General features: G+C 52.5%; 2 protein-coding genes across 2 annotated transcripts; one reads left to right on the top strand and one right to left on the bottom strand.

Moving 5' to 3' along the window:
• Positions 1 to 1,369: 1,369 nt before the first annotated feature.
• TMEM109 (transmembrane protein 109) lies at positions 1,370 to 7,345 on the bottom strand. The gene is made up of 4 exons (XM_090032222.1): positions 7,252 to 7,345; positions 6,288 to 6,553; positions 4,462 to 4,564; positions 1,370 to 3,126 (listed from the first exon to the last, which is right to left on the bottom strand). The coding sequence occupies exons 2-4, from the start codon at positions 6,516 to 6,518 to the stop codon at positions 2,738 to 2,740; spliced, it is 723 nt and encodes a 240-aa protein (XP_089888348.1). The 5' UTR covers positions 6,519 to 6,553; positions 7,252 to 7,345; the 3' UTR covers positions 1,370 to 2,737.
• A 366-nt stretch (positions 7,346 to 7,711) lies between these two features.
• Positions 7,712 to 17,768, top strand: PRPF19 (pre-mRNA processing factor 19). Its single transcript, XM_090032220.1, has 16 exons — positions 7,712 to 7,864; positions 11,468 to 11,617; positions 11,986 to 12,062; positions 12,219 to 12,360; positions 12,620 to 12,693; positions 12,783 to 12,845; positions 13,064 to 13,105; positions 13,301 to 13,375; positions 14,362 to 14,437; positions 14,742 to 14,851; positions 15,077 to 15,232; positions 15,380 to 15,449; positions 15,655 to 15,740; positions 16,922 to 17,092; positions 17,351 to 17,456; positions 17,584 to 17,768. Exons 1-16 carry the CDS (start codon positions 7,846 to 7,848, stop codon positions 17,679 to 17,681), a joined length of 1,515 nt encoding a protein of 504 aa, XP_089888346.1. The 5' UTR covers positions 7,712 to 7,845; the 3' UTR covers positions 17,682 to 17,768.

Below are 17,768 nucleotides of genomic sequence, written 5' to 3'. Positions count from 1 at the left end.
GGTGTGTGGATTCCTAAGCATGCATGAACCTGCTGCCCAGGGAGGGCTGGGGGGATTCCCCAGCCCAGCTGCAGCCGGTCAGTGCCAGCCCCCAGGCACCCTGGCAAGGCTGCATGCTCCTGCCCCAACTTGTCTCACCCTCCCTCCATCCCAGGCTAGGGGAAACACAGGTGCTGCCTGGGCCCCACAGCAGTGCAGAGCTGGAAAGTTGGTCTTGCCCCGGCTGTTTGCAGCCCAGGCAGCAGAGGGTTAAGTAAGCCAGCAAAGCAACAGATTGCAGCCCACAGCAAAGCTCCTCCCTCCCTGCCCCAGGGCTAGATGAGAGGTGGATAGGAGCAAAGGAGTGGGGGTGGGAGGGAAAGAGGAGAGGGGACTCTAAGCACAAGGAGGCTGTAAGATGTTACTCCCTCCCCCACCTACAACCAAACCAGCCAGACACAGCCCCTGATCCTTGGCAGGGGTGCAGGGTTGTTTGTGCAGTGCCTGGCACAGCCAGACCTAGGCTGTGACCTTGGTGCAGTGGGAACAATTAGAAGTGACCCCTATGGAACAAGCTGCTGGGGCCTCTCTAAACAACTGTCCTGCTGCTACTGGCTCTGGGGACTGCCAGCATGGGTCTGTGCCACCCCCCAGCACTCAGGCCAAGCATATGGGGAGATGGAGGGTAGGCTAGCTGCCTCCTGGCAGAATCAGTGGGTTAGAAGGGCCCTAAGGAGTAGCCAGCATGACTCAGCCCTGTCACTCAGGGCCTGCCCCACTGTGCTAGACAATGCCCCCCTTCTCTTACAGGGCAGGGCAGAGGGTGCCAGAATGCCCCCCTCCCCCATTCCTGATTCCATTTCATACCCCAGACATGGCCTGTGGGGCTGGGGGACCCCAGCTGGCACAGTACAGGCACAGGCAGCTTTGGAGTTAATCTTTGTCAAAGAGCCCAGGGCTCTGTGCCTGAAACCCCCTGAGGTGACCCTGCCTGAGCGCAGAAATCTTCCTGACAGCTGGGCACAGGGAAGGGCTTAGCTGTCCCAGCCGCTCATGCTGGTGGCCTTGGCACAGCCCTCCCAGGGGAACCCCAGTGGCTGCTTGCTGCCAGTTGGCACTGCACCTCAACTAGCCATCACCACTCCCCCCCACTTATCCTGCTCCATTCCCCATGGCTCCCAGAGCTGGGAAAGGCTGGAGCAGTCTGGAGCTGGAGTAGCCAGGAGCTCCTTTCCATAGCCAGCACTCCTGCCATGCTCCTCACTGCACCCCTGCTGATCCAGGCTGGAGCCAAAGACCCTTCCATCCTGTGCTTGGCAGTCATTCCCTGAGGCATTTTCTCCTGGGACCTAAGAACTGAAACCAAGTATCACCACAGAGCCAGGCACACTGTGATTAAAATAGACTTTATTTGAAACAGGCAATAATTGGTTGGTTAAAAATTCAAATTTAAAAAAGATGGTGTGGCAACTCCCCACAAGCCCAAGAGCCCCTGCCCCCCCAGCTTCTGGCCAGTCTCACTGAGGGAACATGGAGGAGCAGGCCCCTCCTGCCAGTCCCCCAACCCCAGTAGGCTGTTGTCTTGTACTTCTTGTCTCTGTTGAGCTGGAGCCATCTACTCTAGGCCACAGGACAGAGGAAGATAAAAGCCCCCTACAACGTGGCATATGCGCCAGCCAGACACTGCTCTTTTCCCCCCCTGCTCATCAGATCCAGGGTGTACACTGCACCTCCTTGCTTTGCAGTTTCTTTGGCTTGGCCGGTAGTTGGAGGGAAGGTCTTAAAAATGGTATGCAACACCTCCACATTCACATAGGTCCGTATATCACACCTGAGACATCCAGTCTTGGACAAACAACATAGAAAGGCACTGTTGGCTCGAATGAAGATACTGGGGAAGGAGGATGACTCTAGCTTGCCCCTTGACACATCCTCTTTGAACAGAGATTTCCCGCCCTCCTCCCGTGAAATACTGTGCCCCTGCCCGTCATGCCAAGCCCCAGGAAGAGCCCTAAGCAGCTTCTGATGCCAGTAGAAGCTACCGGGAAAATAAAAGGTAGAGAACTGCAGCGAACTGAGCCCTAAGGACTCTGCCATCCTTAATGAGGCTGAGAATCTGGCATGACATGGGGGCAGAAGCCATGATGATGATAGGGAGAAGGGGCAGAGGTAGAGAAGTGGGGTTGGGAAAGACTTAGAGGATGATGCTGGGGATGATGAAGGCATCAGGGAAACAGGAAGTTCAGCACTTTAGTGAGTGAGACTGCCCCCCCAAAGGACCTGCCCCCCGCATGAACCCTACAATTTTAGCCCCAGAGCAATGATGCTACAGGAGATGGTTGTGGGATTGTCCAGCCCCTATTCTTTCAGGAAGAGGGCAGGCCAGGAAGCTATATCCTCTCTCAGGGGTTCATTTCCCTTCTAGTGAGTTCCCACTGGGCTCTGGTCTTCCTTAGAGGAGGGAGGCAGCTGCAAGTGCCAGGGGCAATGAGGAGAAAGGCTTGAGAGATTCCAGGAGGGAACGGGTGGGGCGAAATGGGTGTACACAAAGAGAAAGGGCTCAGGAGAATGAATGCATTGGGCAGGTGGGGGCTGGGAGCCTGCACACAAGGGAGAGACTCTGGAAGTCTATGGGGTGGCTGGGGTTGGCAGTGTGTACAAAGGGGAGGGGAGGAGCAGGGGCAGCATGAAGGCAGTGGTGCTACTTGAGTCAGTTTTTGGTATAGCATGATGGGAAAAGGCTGTGCCTCCCAGCCCCTCAATCCTCCTGCTCCAGGTCCCTGTGGGACACCCACCTCTGGCGGCGCCGCAGCTCCTCCACCTGCCGCTCCAGGCTGTGCACCTTAGCTTCTAACTGCGTCCCAGAGGGCTGCGTCCTAGTTAGGTGCCCCAGCAGGGCATAGACGGTGAGCAAGGCCAGCAGCAGCATGGCCTGCAAGGAGGGGCTGGGCACAGAGGACATGATGAAGATGAAGCAGACCAGGAAGAAGGCCACCTTCACCCCTGTCATGATGTGGCCCAGGATGGTCAGCACCAGGCCCAGCAACAGCGACAGTAGCCAATAACCAACCAACGCAGCCAGGCCCCACAGCAGCAGGGTCTGCACACGGGCAGGGTCTAGCTTCAAGGTTTGCATCACATGGTCCCCTGGAGGGAAAAGGAAAGGGGTTAAAGGTGTGTGGGTGTCTCAGCACAGGGCTGGCACTTCTGGGATGGGGCATCCCCACATCAGGGCTGTCCAAATGTTGGCCTACAAGGGTTTAGCACAAGGGCAGGTAATTATTTCGGGTGGAGGGCTGCTTACCGAGTTTTGACAAGCCATCGAGGGTGGCATGACAGGCAGCCAGGGGCAGATAAATATTAATTTTCTGAATTTTTTAGGGGCCCCACAGGCTGGATAGAATGGCCTGGCGGGCCACATCCAGCCCGCGGGCTGCATTTTGCCCACCCCTGGTTTAGCATGTGGCCCACACGCTCCTGCCTGGCTGCTACTCCAGTCCTTGCTCTGGCAACAGTGGCAGGGGACTATAAACTCCCCCTTCCTCCTCTGACTTCTGGTTCCTGCCCCCCTGACCCTCCCTCCCACACCTGCTCTTGTGGGCTGTACAGCACAGCGAGGGCCAAACTATGTGCTTGGGGAAAAAAGGGGAACCAGGCTGCCCACACTGTGTACTACCCCCACATCATATGTGGCTGAGAGAGGGGTCTGCACATGTGATGGGGGTGGGGGAGGGGAGGGAAGCGGGGAGTTCAGCTGTGTGGCAGGTAGCTCCTGCAGCACCAGGATCTGTGGCCTGTGCTGCATGCGGTCCCTGGCTACCCAGAAGCTGGATGACTTCCCTATTTGTTGCCCAAGTGATGCGAGGCAGGCTGCTCCTGAAGAGAGGGGCATAATGGGAGTTGAAAGGGGAGTGGTGCAGCTGGCAAGAGAGCTCTCTCCAGTGCTGGGAAGAGGAAACCTGGGAGAGAATTGCTCCTTACCAGATGGGAGCCCCTTTTCTTTATTTAGGGATAACGATCAGGTTTAGCCCATCAAGTGCTAGAAGGGAAGTGAAATTGCTCTCCCCAGATGAGATGGGCTGTCAAGCATGAGTTGACCCCTCCTACGCCACAGGCCTTGAAAAAGGAAGCTCAGATACCCTTGTCTGTTGTGGGGAATGGGACTGAGTCCCCCACATATTCCAGTGAGAGGCTGGTCTTCAAAGAAACACACCTCTGCCCCAGACAGAGGGATTAGGAACAGCCTCCCCAACCTGCCAGAGGGGGCTGTCCAAGGGGGCTTTAGGGAAGTGCGCACTTAACCAGAAAACCAGAGATCTGCTTCCTGCTCTCAATTCTGCCTCTGCTGTGAGCAAGCTGATGCTTCAATTTCCCCTCCCTCCCTTTGCCTGGGCTTTTACGCAGTACCCAGCACAATGGCCCCCTGCCCTCAGGTGAGGTCTCTAGGCATTAACATCATCACACAGATAGAAAGCAGCTTACCATTCATGCCAAAAGCACTAAGGATCTGTCCCATGATCTCAGATAGGGTGATCAGCCCTGCGGAGATGCCAGTGGAGACAATCCACAGCGCAGTAGAGATGGTCTGCAGGGAAGAGAGATTTCAGTCCCTGCCAAGTGTTCAAAGACACCAGTGGGGAGAAAGGAGACAAGACCACTCGCATATGAGGTTTCAGAGGCCACAAGGGAGCTCTGGTAGGAACCTATGCCTGGCTGGGTGCAAATAGCCTTCACTAATTGTAGGTGCAGCAGGAACCCACCAGACAAAACTTAGAGCAACCCCAAAGATGCTTTAGCTCCCCCAGGGGCTGAGATGGCTTTGTACTAGGAAAAGTACAATAGTGGCCCTAAGTCTCCCCATCCCTGCCTTCATTTGGTACCCAGCTCTGCTGCAATTCAGCTCAGCTGGATAAGCTGTGTAACCAGTCCAGCAAGGGTCTCACCACCTAACAGATGGCAGAGACACCGCAACCGGAAACCAACCCTGCCAGTGTCAGAGCCAGTTGGTTGGTGCCTCTTACAACACAGTGTATGCAAACCAAGCCATGGTGTGTCTACCAATGAAACCAGTATAAGTTGTCACATCTGCATGCTCCAGCAGGGAGACCACTGTAGCCAAGCCATTGTAACCCTAACCCTGCATCCCACAGGATTCAAGTTACAACAATTTAGTTCTCAGCAGAATCATGCAGACACAACAGTTATGCTGTCACAGCTGACATAAGCTGCAGAGCGGAACAACTCCTCCCCTTTTGAAACGGTTGACAGTTAAATCTGTCCACAGCCTGAGAAGTAGGTAGCTTCCTCAAGAGGAAAATCTGTGCTGAAAGCTTGTTCCCATAGGGCCAGAGTACTGTTTAGCCACCCAGCTGGCTCCATCGTCAAGGAGCTCTGCCTGAAATAAGCAGCTGATGCTTCTATCTTCTAGCCTGTCACAACAATATCTGAATGTCTATTATTCTTAGTTTTATTTAGGGGAAATGGAGGCAGTTTCAAATCAGACTCCTTTGAGAATGAAGTGACCTGCCGGAAGTCAAGCAGGAAGCTGGCAGCAGATCAAGGCTTTACCTTGGGCCTCCCAAATCTCAGGCTCGGTGCCTAACCCAGCAGACAATCTAGCCTCTCTACTCCTGACTTGTGCCCTTCACGGCCCCTATTTAATGAAGCCTTATGCCCCTGCTGGAGGGTGGGGGTGGGTGTGCAACTGTTACTTGCCCAGGAGATAGGCTAGCTAAGAAGCTGCAGGAGCTCATTACAGACAGAACTACAAGTAGCACCCAGAGGTCTAACAACAGTGCCACATCTCAGTCACTTGGGCACATGTTGCCTTTTTTCAGAGCAGATACCTGGAGCTAAAGTGACTCAAACCTCCCTCTCTCGGTAACAGGAGGTTTAGAGAAGCAAAGACCAGCCAGCATAAGCTGCATAAGAAATTTCAGATCAGTAACTTTGCTCAATGTTAACCTTGATATACGTAGCGCCTAGCTTATCTGGTGCTTTTAAGTCATAGCCTCAACATGCTCCACAAAGGAAGTTGGCATTATCCCCATCTTACAGATGGGGAAACTGAGGCAGGGGAAGACAAACAGGGGAAGACATCCAACAGGCCAATGACAAAACTGGAATTTGAAACCATGTCTCCAGAGTCACAGTCCAAAGCTCAAACTGGACTCCCTCACTGAAGCTCTTTGAGCAACTCTGGCAAAGCTTAATAGCTATTTCTCTAACAGTGATAGAGGAGGGCAAACTTTGTGCATAGAGACCTTCGCCTCCACCCTCTTCCAGCCCCTTTGGAATTCCAGCCTTACCTCAGCCACCATATGAACAGCCTCCTGGCCAATCATCTCTTCCAGGGTCTCCTTCATGGCCTGACCCAAATGGGAGAAGAAGTCAGTGTGGACAGGTGCTTCTTTCCAAAGCTTGCCAGATTGGTTCTGAGCACCAGCCACGTGCAGGAAAGTGGCCAACATCAGGATAGCAACAGCTGGTTGGAGCAGAAGCTGGCGGCAGCTCCAGGACCTGCACTTCCCTCCCGCCATCTCTCCAGCTCTTCTCTCTATGCCAGGAAACCCTGCTGAATAAAACAGGAGAGACAGGTAAAGTCACAGACGCTAACAAAGCTGTAGGAACCCAGGATTCCTGCTTGTGTGGAGGGCCGCCCTGGACTGCCAAGAGAGCAAATGCACTCCCTGCAGCGCCAGCACACTCCCTTGTCAACTGAGGATCCTCCACAGGCCACTCTCTCATTACTGCCGCTTGGGCCCGTTTCCACTCCCAACCTTTTGTGTTTTCCAGCAGCCGAAGGCAACTCCTTGCACCGTTCCCCAGCAGCGAGCTGTGCAGGCCGAATGTACCCGGGTTTAAAGGCAGGCAGCAGCACCTATGCCCTTCATTTGAGAAGGATCCCAGGAGGCAGGGGCCAAAGGTCAAGCCTGCCTCATTCCCACTTTGGGCAGTGACCTCAGCGTGGGGCCTGCAGAGATGGAAAGGACAGCTGGGCCCCCGCAGCAGGTGGGGGGTGATACATGATCCGTCTCCCACATGCCCTGCTCAGGCCTGCCCCTGGCGCAGCCCCAGAAGCCAACACTGGGCAGGGGAGAAATGCCTGGGCTCCAGTACTGGGCGGCAGAGTGGCACCATGGGGGCCCTCTCTACCACTGCCTGCTGCCTCCACACCGCAGCAAGCCCAAGGACGGGGTGGGGGCGGAAGCAGGGCCCCGGCCTGGCCATGCGAGGACTGGGGGGAAAACGCCCCCCATCTCGATAGCTCACCCCAGCGCGTCAGGAATAGGGGCGGGGCCGGGTTGAGGGGGCGTGGTTCTGTCAGCCGTTGGCCCACACCCTGGAACGCGAATGGTACACCCACCCACGCGGTGCACGCCGGGAGCTGTAGTCCTTCAGGGAGGCGGTGACGAGGGGTGGGGAATTCGCCCAGTGAATTCTGGGAATGACGGTTGTGGGTTGGAAGCTGCCTCGCGCGCGGGGCATGACGGGAGCCACAGGTCCCACGAGGGTCCCTTAGGCGCTGCAGGGCGCTCGGTTGCCACGGCAACACGCCGCCGCCCGGGGCATGCCGGGAAGGGGGTTGTGCTCGGCGGGGGCCGCAGCCTAGCAGGCGGGACGGCTCCAGTGGCAGCTCCCCTCCCCGCCCCGCCTCGGGGCGGGTCCCCCAAACACTTTCGCAGCCGGAAGTAGTCGGCGCGACCCTGCCGCGGGGCTTGCCGGGAGAACCAGAGCGAGCGGCACCGTTCCCCTGTTCTCGCGACCCCCTCGTGGGCCTGGCACGCGCGCGCCGGAAGCAGAACCCCGTGACCCGGAAGCAGAAACCGGAGCCAGAGCGAGGCGGGCTCGGGACCAGCCGCCGCCATGGCCCTGATCTGCTCGAGTGAGTGCGGCGCGGCGCGGGGGAGCGAGCGCGGCCCCGTTCCCTGCGCGGTCCGGCCGGAGGCGCTACCCCCTTTCCCGCGCTGGAGGCTGCGGTGCGCGGAGGCCCCCGAGGGCGGGGAGTGGGGCTGCCTCGCAGCCAGCGGCCTGCTTCTGGGCACCGCTGTCACCAGGTCCCGGGGGCGGCTGCGCCCCGAGCAGGGGGAGTCGAAGCCCCCGCAGCCCGTGTCAGGCCGAAGTCGGGGGCACGGGCCTTCCGGAGGCCAGATGTGCGGATGGTCTCACTCTGAGCGTAGAAGCACAGCCCCCCGGCCAAAAGCCTCTGGGGTTCGTCCCAGCAGGCGCACTGGCACAGCCCAGCCATGGGACAACCCAGAGGGTTCAAATACAAAGCTGTAGTGTTGTGTCCTACTTCTAGGGGGTTGAACTATATCGTGCCCTTAAGGCCCCCCCTCCTCCCCCAGTTCCCTAGGGGTTGGCCAGAGAGAGTGCAGTGTATCTGCTCTGAAAACCCGTGGGGGGGCTGGGGCACGTGGCTTGTCAGGAGCTGAGGGAACTGGGCTTATTTCACCTAGAGAAGAGGAGACTTTAGAGGGGATTTAATAGCAGCCTTTAACTACCTGAAGGCGGGTTTCAAAGAGATTTCATAGACATTAGGGCTGGAAGGGACCTCAGAAGATGATTGAGTCCAGCCTCCCGCCCAAAGGGCAGGAAGTCAGCTGGGGTCAGAGGATGGAGCCAGACTGATCTCAGTGGTGGCAGATGACAGAACAAGGAGCAATGGTCTCATGTTGCAGCAAGGGAAGTTTAGTTTAGGTATTAGGAAAAACTTTCTCACTAGGCGGGTAGCAGAGCACTGGAACAGGTTACCCAAGGACATGGTAGAAGCCTCATCCTTGGAGGTTTTTAAGTCCTGGCCAGAGAGAGCCTTAGCTGGGATGACCTAGTTGGGGATGATCCTGCTTTGAGCAGAGGTTGGACTAGATGACCCCCTGAGGTCTCTTCCAACACTCACTTTCTGTGATTCTGTCATTTTGCCCTAGGGTGAAGGTTCAGCTCATTGACCGCTGCTTTGATGTGGAAACAATCAGGGTTGAAGTTTGGGATGTGGCAGTTTCCACCCTAGTTTTTTGTTCAGCTTCAGACACCCTCCCCAGATGTTCCTTCCTTTGGCCTAACATTTTCCAGCATTAGCTTGAGGTCAAAAGTTAATTTTTAAGCAATACATGATCAATATTTTCTCAGCTCAGGTATGGAAGTGCCAGAAAAACAGTTTACTTGGGACCCTCCAAAACTGGAAAGAAATCAGCCATAGAGTTTTTATAATTTTCAAGCACTTTATGGCTGGTCTAAATGGGTTGTGTGATTAAACAGTTAATTGTGTAAATATGTGTAGCAGGGGCTACAGGAATCTGATACATTTTCCATCTTACTATTACTTTTCCCACGGAAGGGGTTAAGAGAATCTTTCATGGAAATGCAGAAGAGCCTCTGAACCAGCGGCTTATCTGTATTTGTATTGTGCGGTGATTCTCAATTAGGGTGCTGTGCAACCCTGGGTTGCCTTGAGATCCTTTCAAGGATACCATGGGTGCCAGATAGTATTAGCACTGTTAGGTGTGCAAACGTGATTCACAAGATACATAAACCTAGAGCTTTTAAATAAGGTTTCACAGTGTTTAAAAGCATTCAGCCCTGTTGTGGTTTTTTTGAGTCTTTTGCAACAGAAGAATTTTTGTTTGTTTGTTTGTTTAATTGTAGTCACAAAATAAATGAAAACAAAAACCTGGCATTTTTTGAGGGGGGGCCCAAACTCTCTTGAAGGGTATCATGAGTCGTTGGTATAGTGTGTTACCACTGGGGATGTAGTTTATGATTAGGGCCCCTACATGTGTCAGTAGTATAAATAATGATGAGTGGTTGACACAAAAATCTGCTATTTGGCAAGGCACTTGCAGTCCTTCCTGGCTGGGCAGGAACAGTGCGTGTAAGTGCTGATAAAGGAACCACAGTTCCCATGTGGTGGGTGCAGACTCCAAGGGCTCCATTGGCAGGATATTGAGGGCAAAGTGATGTACATTGCTGAGCCCAAGAGGGTACTTGTTAATTATGTAGGTATGTATGTATACACATGCATAGATGTACCCATACACACATCTTTCCCCCCCCACCCCATATTTTTCCACGATGGAGCTCCAAGCTCAGCAGACAAGCCCCTTATCTCCATAGAGACGCACTAAGGGTAGGAGAGATGCCCAGCTCTTATATGATATCTGTCAGCGGATCTTGCTTAGCTTTATGCGGAAGGGCAATATTGTTATCCCTGTCTCACTGGTGGGGGGTCTGAGGCACCGAGAGAGGAACGACTTGTATGTGGTCGCTCGGCAGTGGCCTGTAGAAGAGCTGGGATTATGACCAGCTCTTTGAAGGAGTGCTAGTTAGTGCTAGGCCATACTGCCTTCCAGGTCAGGCTCAAAAACACAGGGTTGTCTGCCGGACCTGTGGCTAGGTAGAATCCCAGGTACCTCGCTAGCCCCAGGACTCAGAATTGAAACCAGGTTGTCATGAAAAGCTGCTCCTACCAGTCCTTGAGGCTGGACAAAAGTTCAGAAACCTTCCTCAATAGCTCTTCCTGTCCAACCCTGAGTCCTGTACTGAAGGTTTCTTGAATACAAGATAATTTTTTTTTGTACCACATTAAATAAATGGACAGGGCACTTACCACTATCCTGGGCACATCTCTTAGTAATATTAGTAGGACAGGCAAACTGTGCTGTTGCAATCTATGCTACAGAAAACACACAACAGCAGACATCAATAGGTTTGGCATTTTGGTCTCACTTGAATTAGCTTCAGCATTAACTGTCTCATCCTCTAAAGAAAGCTAAGCTGGTTGTTTGAAAGAAAATGAAGAGGCCAGTGTTTTTCTAACTGGGATATATGAGAGGAAGGAACAGGACACTGTCAGGAAGGAAAGGGGAAATAGAGAAAAAAGATGAAAATATGAACTCAGCAGTTTCTCTTAGGGTGTTGGAGAGGTAACAATGTGGTAAGAGTGATACAGAGTGTTGTCTAGTACAGAATCATGATACCCAGTGATGTAAGAAACTTAAAATAAGGTATGTGATACAATGAAGTTTGAGAACAACTGGAGCTGTAATCACTGCTAGACTGCAGGTGTTGGGGGAAGGTTTTGATTATAGAGAAATAAGGCTGAAAAGGACCACAGGAGGTCCCCAACTCCAGCCTGCTGCTTAAGGCAGCATCATGCTTTTCTAAACCAGCAGACAGGTTTAGAAAAGCAAATGTTTGTCTAACCTACACAAACTTCCCAGGATGGAGATGCAGAGGTCAATGAAGATTAACTTGAGCAAGGATCACAGTAGCAATGTACAAAAAGATGCATGTTGCTCTGTGTGTTATGAAGCTGTGGGAAAACTTAACTGATCTCTTGTGTAATCCTGGGAGGCTGGTTGTTTTATTTATCCTTCCAGGGCTCCCATGTTGCTGAACTGCCCCAGGATGTGGGAGGGGATTCATGCTGCCTGAATTACCCTTCCTGCTTTATTGCCACTCATGTCTGTCTGTCTCTGACCCTTTGCAGTCTCAAATGAGGTGCCTGAGCACCCCTGCGTGTCTCCAGTGTCAAATCATGTCTATGAGCGCCGGCTGATTGAAAAGTATATTGCTGAGAATGGCACTGACCCTGTGAACAACCAGCCGTTATCGGAAGAGCAGCTTATTGACATCAAAGGTACCAAGGACAAGGGAGGAGTGGGGGATACAAACCAAGGGAACAGTGTTTGAGCCCCTGAGCTGGTACAGTGCAGTGGTCACTCTGCTCTGTCTGGTGCTGGACTACTAGCCGGATAAGCAAGTGAGACACCAGCCCAGATGCTTCAACACAGCATAATAAATCCCCTGTATAGATCCACAGTCCACCTGCTACTGCACTAATCACAAAATGACAAGTATGTTGAGGGTGTGGCTGGATCTGGATTAATGGAATGTGAGCAGAGGTGCAGGTGGATGAAAGAGGTGCCTTTAAGGAGAGGGAGCGAGGGATAAGCAGATTCATCCTGTCTATTGGCATTAATGTACCCCCGTGTTTCTCCTTCACAGTTGCCCACCCAATACGACCCAAGCCACCCTCTGCTACCAGCATCCCGGCCATTTTGAAGGCCCTCCAAGATGAGTGGGTAAGTGCCTGACTCCTTGTTGCCATATAAACTGTGTTGGGGAGGCAGCCCTCACTGCTGCTCTGAAGTGAGGTCACAGGATCCTCTGTCTGGAGTAGGCAAAAGGAACTTGGTGAGCTGGTTCTGATTCCCCTCATGCTGTGGTTCCTTCTGCAGGATGCTGTTATGCTGCATAGCTTCACGCTTCGCCAGCAGCTGCAAACCACCCGCCAGGAGCTGTCACATGCACTGTACCAGCATGATGCTGCCTGTCGTGTCATTGCCCGTCTCACCAAAGAGGTCACCGCTGCCAGAGAAGGTAACACCAAGGGGGTGGGGTGCAGCTGGTTTGCTGAGGGCTCTGTGCTTGAGCCGTATGGAGGGGAGGTTGAAGGGCATTTAGATTCTGGAGGCTGGTGGGAGTGAGGAGAGGGAAGGTTTTGGCACTATGGAGCAGGGAGATGCTGGTACAGATGATGCAGGGGAAGCAATGCTGTGATGATACTATTGTTCTGTTCCTCAGAGCCCCCAGATGGTTTCTGTTTTAACCCCTTGAATCTGTGTTTCTCTCTCTGCAGCCTTGGCCACTCTGAAACCCCAGGCTGGCCTTATTGTTCCCCAAACCGTGCCATCTGCACAGCCCAACGCTGCGGTGAGTCCACCCTGCATGGATCCATCTCCACATCTCTTTTTTTCTGTTTCCTCCCCTGGATTTATTGGCCTCTTCTTTCTCCCATTCAGGGTGCTGGCGAGCCAATGGACCTGGGAGAGCTAGTGGGCATGACCCCTGAGATAATCCAGAAGGTAAGGATCTGTTTTCCATCTCTCATTGCTCGTGTCTTCCTTTAGGATCTGTTTTCCATCTCCGATTGCTCCTGCAGAAGGGGGAATTGTTCCTGTCTTCCTTCAGTCTTGGTCCCTTTGTGGGGCAGGGCAGTCAGACAGCTGCCCCACTTGCTAGTTTCTGATGGCTGGCTTTACAGTTCTTGAACAAAGTTAATTAAACCTCTCTCATCTTGCAGCTTCAAGACAAAGCCACGGTGCTGACAACGGAGCGTAAGAAGGTGAGTGCCTGCTTCCCAGAGCGTTTTGCTTCCCTGCAGATCTGGAGGTACTAAGGGTTGTGGGGTACAGGAGCAGGGAGGTAGGATGGGTGTTTGGGGAGTGTGCTGTGGGATGGTGCGACTGCTCCTGGGATAGGGTGGTGAGCATTGAAGCAAGGCCTCAGGAGAACAGCTGTTTTCCCTCCCACCCTGCAGAGAGGCAAAACGGTTCCAGAGGAGCTGGTGAAGCCGGAGGAGCTCAGCAAGTACCGCCAGGTGGCCTCGCATGTGGTGAGTGCAGAGATGCAGGAACCAGTGGTTAACATAGGCTGTAAACTTCATTCATGGTTGGGAATAGCCAGGCAGGCCTTCCCCAGATGGAGCAGTCCAGCTTGTCACCAGGAGGTGATTGTTGTGTCCTTTAAAGTGTGGGCTTGATTCCTACCCCAGTGTGACACTAGAGGGTGCTGTGCTGCCAGGGATGCTGCCCTGTATCCTCTAGTCCAGTGCTTCTCAATCTTATTTGTACCAAGATCCATTTGTAAACATCAGTGGCCAGTTCTGACCCAGCACCCCTCGCTCCTGATTTGCTTTCCTCCTCCCCCAGGTCCTAGCCTCCCACTTCGTGGGGGAGAGGGAGGGGGAGGGCCAAGCAGCCCCTTGCAGGTTGGAACTCTGCTAGCCTGCAAGGGAAAAACCACATTTTCCCACATTTTTCTCCTTTAAAGGAAAATTCATTTTTAAAGTTCATCGATCTATTTTTAAAGTTTGTTCTCAACCCTTTCATATATTCTTGTGACCCACTTTTGGGTTTGACCCATGGGTTGAAAAATGTTGCTCTAGTCATGCTGAGTCTCCTAGTTGTGTGTGTCATTATCCCCCTCCCCCCCCTTCCCCCTCTCCAGCCTGGCATTTTGCAGTGCTTTGCTGCTGGGGAGGTGATGATCTTTCCTAGTCTTATGTGGATGGCTGGTGGTTACTGTTCCTTTTGGCTTCTGGATTCAGAGCCATATCTTTCTTTGCTCTGCTTCCTTTTCTCCCTACTAACTCTCTGGAGTATGACCAGAGCTGGTACATTTGCTGCTGCAGCTGCACTAAGCAGGAGATTAGGCCTCCCCTCTCCCACAGGGCCTGCTCTAGAGCAATCCCAGGTAGAGCCCAGTTAATGGAGTCCCATACCTAATGCTCCAGATGACGGTTCCTCCCTGCCTTGAGGGACTGTGTTTCTCTTCCAGCTTAGCTATGAAGCAATTTGATGCCCTCTTTCTTTTGCCCAGGGGCTGCATAGTGCCAGCATCCCAGGGATCCTCGCTCTGGACCTCTGTCCATCTGACACCAACAAGATCCTCACTGGTAAGGGGACTGCTTCTACCCAAGCCTGCTTGACCAGACGGATAGGGCTTTGTCTCCTTTTTGGTTCCAGTGTAATGATACGTTGAAGGGCTCAGATACAGGTCACTAGTCTCACTGCTTCCTGGGAACCTAGCCTTTCAGGCTGTGTACTAATTAGGGTGGCAAGGATTTCTCTCCCCAAGGCTGGTTGTGAAGGTTATTCGGGAGTCCCCCTCATTCTTGATGTTGAGTATTTGTGGGGGAGGGGAGGATGAATCTCTGTGGATCTGGGCCTTGTATTTCACAGTCCCTATCCACGTTTCAGGTGGAGCAGATAAAAATGTCATTGTCTTTGACAAGAGCTCAGAGCAGATCCTGGCGACTCTCAAGGGTCATACCAAGAAGGTCACCAGCGTAGTGTTCCACCCCTCTCAGGTAAGGGTTGTGGCAAACTGCTTCTTTTCAGATGGCTTCTAGCTCATCTCAGGACCTGCCTTCTATGAAGGCTGCATCTGCAGAAGTCCAGTCTCTTCCTACAACAGGCTTTTGAGGCTCTTGGATGAGAGGTGGAAATGTCTCCCTCTGATGTGGTTGGACTCCCCTCTTGAAGCTGGTGGTTGCTAACCCTCAGGCACATTCTTGCTTTCCCTCCCCTTCTAGGAGTTGGTGTTCTCTGCTTCTCCCGACGCCACTATCCGCATCTGGTCTGTCCCAAATGCTTCGTGTGTACAGGTCGTCCGTGCCCACGAGAGCTCTGTGACGGGGCTGAGTCTCCATGCTACGGGTGACTACCTTCTTAGCTCCTCTGATGACCAGGTGAGAGACCCTGATGCGAGTTGCATGGGCACTTTCTGTACTTCTGTCCCCTTGCTAGTGTCACCTATCAGCTGGGGAGCAGGGGTGAGTGGGGTGCTGAGGAGGGCTGGTTGCAGCACATGGTCATATACTGTTCCTCTCTTTCAGTACTGGGCTTTCTCAGATATCCAGACAGGCCGCGTTCTCACCAAGGTCACGGACGAGAGCTCTGGCTGTGGTAAGGATTGTATATTTAGCGTCCATCATGACCTCATGGATGAAGGGGACTGTGGGGGAAGGCTTATGTTCTATGCTTGTGTTATGTAAGTCCTGGGGACCCCTGGTTGGAAGGGGGCTCCATGTTTTCTGGTGTTCTTTTGTGGCCCTCCCCCCAGGCTTGGCAGCATTCAGCTACCCATAAACTTCTCTCTTTGCATTTGTAGCTCTTACCTGTGCCCAGTTTCATCCTGATGGGCTCATTTTTGGAACAGGAACAATGGACTCTCAGATCAAGATCTGGGACTTGAAGGTATGTCTGGCTCATTGCATGTAACCTCAGCTGGTTCAGAACTTGGTGGGAGAGTGGTTGTAGGGGAGTAAAGCAAGCTTGGGATTACATAATTATGGTAGAACAAACAGGCCAAGTCCTGCTGCCAGTACTTCTCAAGCAGAGTCTGTTCAGGGCAGTTCAGCAGAATGGTGACATCTCTTGCTCTCTGAAACCCCTGGAAGAATTAATTCTGCAACTGTTGTGTTGGCTGTAGACAGAGGTGACAGATTTACAAGAAATAAATTATTGGCATGAGATGTTCTAATTTAAAATGTTTGTCCCCTTCAATAATATTATAGGTAGCGTGATGTAACGGTAACTTTAATTCCATTTCAGTGAGAATTAAAGGTACAGGGGTTTATTCACTTTTACCTCTGTAGGAGCAGAAATGTCACAGTTGAATCAAAGAGGTGGCAAGTCCTCTTCCTCCTTCTAGGTTGGTTTAGAGTTGCATCTATCCACAGCAGAAAGGTAGTTATCTATGTTAGTCTGAAGGCAGGCAGAAAGTCTGCAAGCTGCCACAGTACCCTGCCAAGTGGTTGAGAAAGGCATAAGCTTCTCAGATCTTTGTCAGAGTCTAAGGCTATCCACAGGCCTATTGCCCCAATATGTAATTGGAGATGTAGAAAACCTGGTGTGGTAGCTGTGGGGGAGTGTCATTTCTTTAGTGGTGGGTTGATTTTGAAGTTTAATGATAATGAAAGTCAGTATAATTACCTACTTCCCTCCCACATGCTTCAATTAGCAGTGGAGAGAGGATCTTTCATTCAGATGCATCATCAGTTCATTTTCAGAACTGTCTCATCTTGGTGGTGAATGGGTGGAGCTTAGCTGGTGAGCAGAGCTGGAATACATCTTGTCATTTCCCATCTGATAGCATTTCTAGGTATATCCACCTACTGTTTCTCTCTGGATGGGGGCCATTGTCATCTGTGTGCTCTTACCAGAGAAGCATTGATGTCTGAACTCCAAGCTAGAGTTAGATTGCTTGCAAAGGAGACAGTTTTGTGTCTTCATTATTTTTTATGGATCATGGGGTGAGGGAAAGGCTCTTTCCTCCTCAAGAGAACCCTCTTTCTGCCCATGCCATTCTCCAGCTCGCCCTAGATTTGGTTCATTGCTCCCTGCCAGCAAGAGGTGAACTTCTCTGTCTTTCTCAGGAACGCACCAATGTGGCCAATTTCCCAGGCCACTCCGGCCCTATCACCAGCATCGCGTTCTCTGAGAATGGTTACTACCTGGCTACAGCCGCTGATGATTCTTCTGTGAAGCTCTGGGATCTGCGTAAACTCAAGAACTTCAAGACACTGCAACTGGACAATAACTTTGAGGTGCGCATGATTTGCCTGCTCCCCCATCCTCTCCTAGTGGCCATCCCCCAGCTGAGGAGGGTGTGATTTCTCTGCAGCTCTTCACCTCCTTACTTTGTGCGGCCTCATTTGATTGAGTTACTCTGTGAGGTGGAGGGAGTTCCTGTATAGGGGTGTGTATGGACATGCAGGAGTAGTTCCCTCTCTGGAAGCCAGATGACCAGAACAGGTGTGTGAGGAGTGTCCTCCACCTCAGTCTCAAATACCTCTTCTCTGTAGGTGAAGTCCCTCATATTTGACCAAAGTGGCACATACTTGGCCCTGGGTGGTACCGATGTCCAGATCTACATCTGCAAGCAGTGGACGGAGATCCTCCATTTCACAGGTGAGGATCTGAGCTGGAAGAACCAGCAGGCTTGTGTCTCTGTCCCAGAGCGGGATCTATGTAGGCAAAATGTAAGAAGCTGAGCTGTGAATTAACCATCTACTCTCTCATGTCTTCTTTCCTACAGAGCACAGTGGCCTGACTACGGGTGTAGCCTTTGGCCACCATGCGAAATTCATTGCTTCAACAGGCATGGACAGGAGCCTTAAGTTCTACAGTCTGTAGCCTCTTCTCCCAGGATCTGGGGGATGGGGGCATGTCCTTTGTTGTAGTGTCGGGGTCAATGGCGGGGGAGGCTGGGGGTCAGGATAG

Source organism: Crocodylus siamensis, chromosome 2 (genome assembly GCF_052110815.1).
Source record: "Crocodylus siamensis isolate JL-2025a chromosome 2, ASM5211081v1, whole genome shotgun sequence".
Lineage (NCBI taxonomy): Eukaryota > Metazoa > Chordata > Crocodylia > Crocodylidae > Crocodylus > Crocodylus siamensis.
This window is presented reverse-complemented; position numbering and strand designations above follow the sequence as displayed.

Coding starts and splice junctions, on each gene's coding strand:
- TMEM109 (XM_090032222.1), bottom strand. CDS start 6,518: ATGGCGGGAGGGAAGTGCAGGTCCTGGAGCTGCCGCCAGCTTCTGCTC. Junction 4,565..6,287: donor CTGTTCATATGGTGGCTGAG/GTAAGGCTGGAA, acceptor TCTTCCCTGCAG/ACCATCTCTACTGCGCTGTG. Junction 3,127..4,461: donor TAGTGCTTTTGGCATGAATG/GTAAGCTGCTTT, acceptor TTTTCCCTCCAG/GGGACCATGTGATGCAAACC.
- PRPF19 (XM_090032220.1), top strand. Junction 11,618..11,985: donor GCAGCTTATTGACATCAAAG/GTACCAAGGACA, acceptor TCTCCTTCACAG/TTGCCCACCCAATACGACCC. Junction 17,093..17,350: donor AACTGGACAATAACTTTGAG/GTGCGCATGATT, acceptor TCTTCTCTGTAG/GTGAAGTCCCTCATATTTGA.